This window comes from Aphanomyces invadans, assembly GCF_000520115.1.
Source record: "Aphanomyces invadans strain NJM9701 unplaced genomic scaffold supercont1.70, whole genome shotgun sequence".
NCBI classification, from domain to species: domain Eukaryota; phylum Oomycota; class Saprolegniomycetes; order Saprolegniales; family Verrucalvaceae; genus Aphanomyces; species Aphanomyces invadans.
In genome coordinates, this window is record NW_008580215.1 from 70,267 (window position 1) to 76,188 (window position 5,922).

At 51.4% G+C, this 5,922-nt stretch overlaps 1 protein-coding gene across 1 annotated transcript; it reads left to right on the forward strand.

The window, feature by feature from the left end:
- Positions 1–3,289: 3,289 nt before the first annotated feature.
- On the forward strand, positions 3,290–4,726 carry H310_14442 (hypothetical protein; the record flags this gene model as incomplete). The annotated part of the gene is made up of 1 exon (XM_008882302.1): positions 3,290–4,726. One exon carries the CDS (start codon positions 3,290–3,292, stop codon positions 4,724–4,726), a length of 1,437 nt encoding a protein of 478 aa, XP_008880524.1.
- Positions 4,727–5,922: the final 1,196 nt, after the last annotated feature.

Here is a 5,922-nt window from a genome sequence, read left to right on the forward strand (position 1 = left end):
ATGGCGATTTCAAAAGAGGTACATCTCGCAGAATTTATGTGGCTTTCCCTCCATAAGATATGAAGGGGTTTAATTGATGGAGTGATTAATTTCATCCAATGATAATTGATTGTCCTTCCTATTGGCTTAGACACTTCGGCCGATCACCGAAGTTTCGGCTGATCACCGAGAGCTCACGTTAGCCTGAACGACCACATGAATATGGTCACCAATCGAACTAACGAAGACGGTTCCTGGCGCGCGTTGGACTCACGTGCTTCTACCGATTATGTCAACATGGGTCCCATCGACGAATGGCGACCCCACGTCAAATAATTTATGAAACTGACGATATGGAAGTTGCAAAAGATTAATCTCCGTCTGCGTTGACCACCATCATACCAGAAATCGCTGATCAAACTCTTGCGTTACGGTGCTGGACCTTGATGCACGAATATGAGTTTTCGAATATCGCACACGAAACTGCCGATCAACTATCGACCTTGAGTACCAGGCATGTCGAATAAGACAACAGGCTTGGTGAACTGGCACGTCGTATTTTCATCAGTAGGGATGTCGGACTCCATTCGCCTCATTACCAAGAGGATACGCTTCATCACCGGCGGTCTGCACTCGCCTCGCACGGAATTCGCAGCAAATATATCGGAACTGAAACGGGACATGCTTCAACGTAGGCAGCAATTTCCCGAAGCAACAAACCTGATTTCGTTATTACTCAGAAACATCTAAAACTGCGTGACCTCGAAACGCCCGGCGATCCTTTCGAGCTGCTGAGACCTAGCTAAAAAAGACCCTCATTACCATGCAATCAATGGTGTACCATAGCACAAATGTCAATTCGTCAGATACCTTGGCATTGTTCAATGTGAATGCAATTTGTCCGCTATAGAAGATGCGCTATTACAGTTGGAATGTCACCTTGGAGAGGAACCTCATTTGGGAGACATTGTCAATTCTCAAGTACAATTAGGGTCGACTGCTGAATTTTCATTCAACATAAAATCGTCGAACAATATTGCATTTCGAAGACCAATACAAACTTCAAGACGTTCGAGATAAACTAGTTTCTTTTATCAAGTCACAACAATGGGACAGTTATTATGAAGCAGAGTAGTACTCCTTATTGGCTATAGGTAGGTAACTTGTCCATTTTCAATGTCGAAATCGACGAATGCAGATACTTTGGAACACTTGAACTCCCGTTTATCGGACGAGTGTCAACTTGCGAGGTTGATGATTTCCACAAAAAAATTTCCCACAATAGTAATGAAAAAATCTGCGTACTATTCCCTCTGCCCCACAAAGGTTGCGTGAGTTTGAGGAGGGTGTACATGGCTTGCAATTAAAATTTAGAAATGAAATAAACTTGTGTGTCGCCCTCCCCAAGTCGAAATCGACCCGCTGATTGGATCGTTGCAAAGAGCGCGTCAAGAGCGTTCCATGTGTGCAAGTATGAGGAAGAATCTCATAAATGCGGGTTACTTTCGCCGCGTTAAAGCCAGAACACAGTGTATTATACAAAACATACATCTTCAATGATACGCATTCGAAAATGGCACCAAGAAGGCGCGACCTGACGAACGAGGAGCTCGAAGCCATCCTTCGGGAGATGCTGATGCAAAGCTACAACGGTTTCCTTGCTCGATATGCCTATTGGGACGACATAGATATTGGCATCATGGCATGCAACGTATCTACGATACGCAGAATTCTTACAATGGCCAACCAAGGCATCTATCATGGCAACATAAAGATGTCTGTAACCAACAAAACGAAAGACAGGTAAATGGCCTTCACAAATTAAAGCAATGCTACTGCTACCACTTGAACGACACTTCGGCCAATCTCTGAAAACAATGGCAAGAATACGAAGTTGGTAAGCTCGGTGGGAGGGTTACATCAGGTTTGCATTTTTCCGAAGTTTGATTGGTTCTGACACAAGTAAATGTTCCAACTTGATTAGACAGCCGTATCGTTATATCGTTATATTTTTTAAAATTCAAACTAGGATATAATGTCTTGGAGTGATTGTATTTTTGTTCGAGGAGTACGACATTTTCCTGATTCAAGGATTCATTGTGGGACGGATGGAGTACAATATATTTTCATCGAGAATTATGTGACTGTGGGGCTCCATATAAATTTCAATATTTCTTGCCTGCAGTATACTTTAGGCAAGTCTAATCGATGGCACAACTTTTTCGGATTAGAGTGGTATCTTATCCTGTGCAATTGGCCATATTCCGGAGGTATGGTCGACTGCCAAGTGCAAGCATATATCCGTCGTTCCCTGTAGACTGGCCCATTCGGCGTGGTGATTTGGATACAGTCAACTTGGAAAAAAACTCGCAGCGCGAGTACTATATTGAAGTTTGACTACATCATAGGCACCCATGATCGCAAGCGGTGAAATATTCATGGACGACGGTACCCGGCTAATGCTGACGTGAGTCCATTGATCGGTCAATAGTATGTATAAAATATGCATTTGTACCTCGACCAGTACGTAGTTAAACGTTGTGCTGATTGAAATGACCATTAAATCAAGTACGGGCAGTTCGAGGACACTTCTGCGCCACTCTACGTGGTGATTTGGGTAAGCCAGCGAAAGTTACCTTGTCGTAGCACTTTGAGTGCGAGGGGTGAAGGATTAGCAAACCCATTTCGTGATGCAGTGCAAAATAAAAACCGTGTAAAGTTCATACATTCACTCATACATGCGAATTGAAAATTATGGTTGTATAGTCCAACTGGATAATTCGAGGAATTGACTTCTCAAATGACTTCAAGAAAACCACCTTGATGGACTCCCGGGCCTTGATAGTTCATTCGACCCTTTTTTCATTACGATCGCAGGTATAATAAATGTCTCCAGGCGCCACAAGGCATGGAGGAGCTGAGCCTCTCATGAACTGCGTTAGCGGGAAGACAATATCCAAGTTCAATATAATCACATAGGAACTGTGTCTAATCCAGTCAGAGGCCGCTGTGTACGCTGATGAACGTGTGGCCAATCATGGGCTAAGACACTATTTTGCTTGACCCCCAGGGGGTGATGCCAACGGGCGAGGCTGCACATTTATGAACATTTGGATGGTACAGCACCAGCCTGTTGACTCTAGCATGAGCTAGGACAGTTCGAACTAGAGTCATGGTGGAAGTGATGGGTGTGTACCGCTTGCCAACATCCATCCATCCGTTCTACAATCGACCCCGCAGAGGCTGCCATCGCTAGTCGTCGTAGCGTTTCGCCATTCCGACATTTGCCTCGTCAAACCTACTACGCAACATGGTAAAACTCGCCGTCGTTGCCGCCATTGCCGCCACCACGGTCACCGCCAAAATTGCCTCCAGCGTCCACCGCCTCTTGGAGGTCGCCGATTCCGTCGACGTCGTGGTCGAGTTCAAGGACGGCAACACCCGCGCCCTTCGTAGCGCCAAGTTGGAACTCAACTCGATCCAGGAACGCGGCCCCCGCATCGCCCACCTGCGCTCGCTCTTGGTCAAGACGATGGAATCATCGCAGAAAGAGGCGCTCGAGGTCTTGGCGTCGCAGCCCGAGGCGTTCTCAGTGCGAACCAAGCAGTTCCACATCAGCAACACGCTCTTTCTCTACGGCGCCAACCGCAACGTGTTGGACAAACTCGCCAAGCTTGACACGGTGGCTGTTATCCGGTCTCCAGTTGCCGCGCACTTGCCCGTGTCCGAGACCGATGACGTGGTTGTGGACTTGCCCGTCGTCTTGGACAACACGACTGAGGCGACCGTGCAGGCCATCGAGTGGGGCGTCAACCGCATCGGCGCGCCGACCGTGTGGGCGTCCGGCAACCGCGGCCAAGGTGTCGTCGTTGGCTTTTTAGACACCGGGGTCGTCGCGACCCATGAAGCTCTCAAGGGCAACTACCGATCCACGCACGGTTGGTTCGACCCCATCCACAAGTCGGCCACCCCGTTCGACAGTACCGGCCACGGCACGCACGTCCTCGGAACGGCAGTTGGTGCGAACGGGATCGGGGTCGCGCCGGACGCCCAATGGATCGCTTGCCGCGGGTGTAATACGGATGCGTGTCCCGAGGATGCAAAGACGGCGTGCGCGCAGTTCTTACTCTGCCCCACGGACGCCGATGGCTCCAACCCCAAGTGCGAGTTGGCGCCCCATGTGATCAACAACAGTTGGGGTGACGTCACGAGATCAAACTCTTACCAAGCCAGCGTGAATGCGTGGCGCGCCGCTGGCATCATCCCGGTCTTTGCCATCGGGAACTTTGGACCCAATTGTGGGACAGTCACCTCGCCTGGCGACTTCAAGAACGTGATCGGGGTCGGGGCCGTCGGGTGGGACGACAAACTGACGACGGCTAGCAGTCGCGGGGCGAGTCAAGATGGCACGCGCAAGCCCGACGTGACGGCTCCTGGCCTTAATGTCCGGTCCACGTGGCACGTAGGTAACCCGGCGTACAAGACCATCTCGGGCACGTCTACGGCAGCTCCTCACGTCACGGGGACCATCGCGCTCTACTTGAGCAAACACAAGGGCGCGACGTACGACGATGTGTACAGCGCCATCACCTACATGTCCGTCGATACGAGTGGGTTGACGCCCGAGAGGAAAAACTGCGGAGGCCTCTTGGACACTGGGTACCCTAACAACAGCTACGGCTGGGGTCGCATCAACGCAGCGCGAGCGCTTGGTGTCGCCAACAACAGCCCGTCCAACCACTCGTAGCCGAGTTCACCGCACCGTCAACAACGAGGGTGAGATTGCTGTGCAGGAACAAAACCTCGCTGAGCTCTGCGGCAACTTTGGGGTCGTCATCACGTCACGAATACATGTTTGGGTTACAATGGTCGTCGTTGGAGCCTCCAGTGCTGCAACTTGCCGAAGATCTTTTGGCCCCTTGACGACGTCCTCGATTCACACACACACTTGTGTCAGTGGACGTGCTCTCCCTTTCTCGCCTTCGAGTAGTAGCTCCGACGCAAGCCCTACCTTACATAATTCACTGTGGAGAGCACCACTATAGACCTTGGCGATGATTCCTTTGTCCTCTTGGACTTTCGATCGAAACCTGCGTCAAAACATCGTTGTCTAGGCTGTTGACCACTCTGGTAGACGACATCTTGTCTGCTACTCCAGTACTCAAGCGAGCGGGCCATCACGTCGGCAATCCTCGGCCGCGCTTGCGGCACCGTTTGCCCCTGGTACAGTCCCACGTCACTGTTTGTCACCAGTAGCTCGCTCGTTATTTCCGTCGACGACTTAAAGCACGTGGGGAGAGATCCTTTGTCTAAGATTTATAACTCCTACAAATGACGGCGGTAATGCGGGATGTCCAGTGTCTTTTGTATGACAGCGAGGCCCATCCCGTCCGTGCGCAAAGATTGCTCAATCTGCATTCGCACGGCTGTCGTGCATTCAACACCCAAACCCTACGAAGAGCCGAAGCAGGAGCTGTGCTCGGATTCTTGGACATGTATGGATAACGCTGCAAATGATCCACGCGACGGTGAATGCGCGCGGCGCGTAAGTGACGCAGATGACGATGCGCCTGCGGACGGGGGGGGGCGTCGGGGCGAAGCTGAGCTCGGCGTTCCGGTCGGTGGTGCAGCAGAACGACGTGCTGCGGTCGACGTTTGTGACGACGGCGCGCGCGGCATCTTCCAAGTGATTCGTGAGGACGCGGCAGACGTGGAGGTGGCGGAGGTGCGCGTGTCGAGGCTCGACGCGTTCTTGGCGCTAGACTACGCTCGCGGGCTCGCCGTGTTGACGATCCACCACGCGCTGTACGACAGGTGGTCCTTGTCGATGCTGATGGGCGACCTGATGGACGCGTACAGCGGCGTGGCCGTGCCGACCGAGTTTCTGCAACGTGGTGGACTACATCAAGGCGCAGGACGCGGCAGCGACGGAAGCGTACTGGC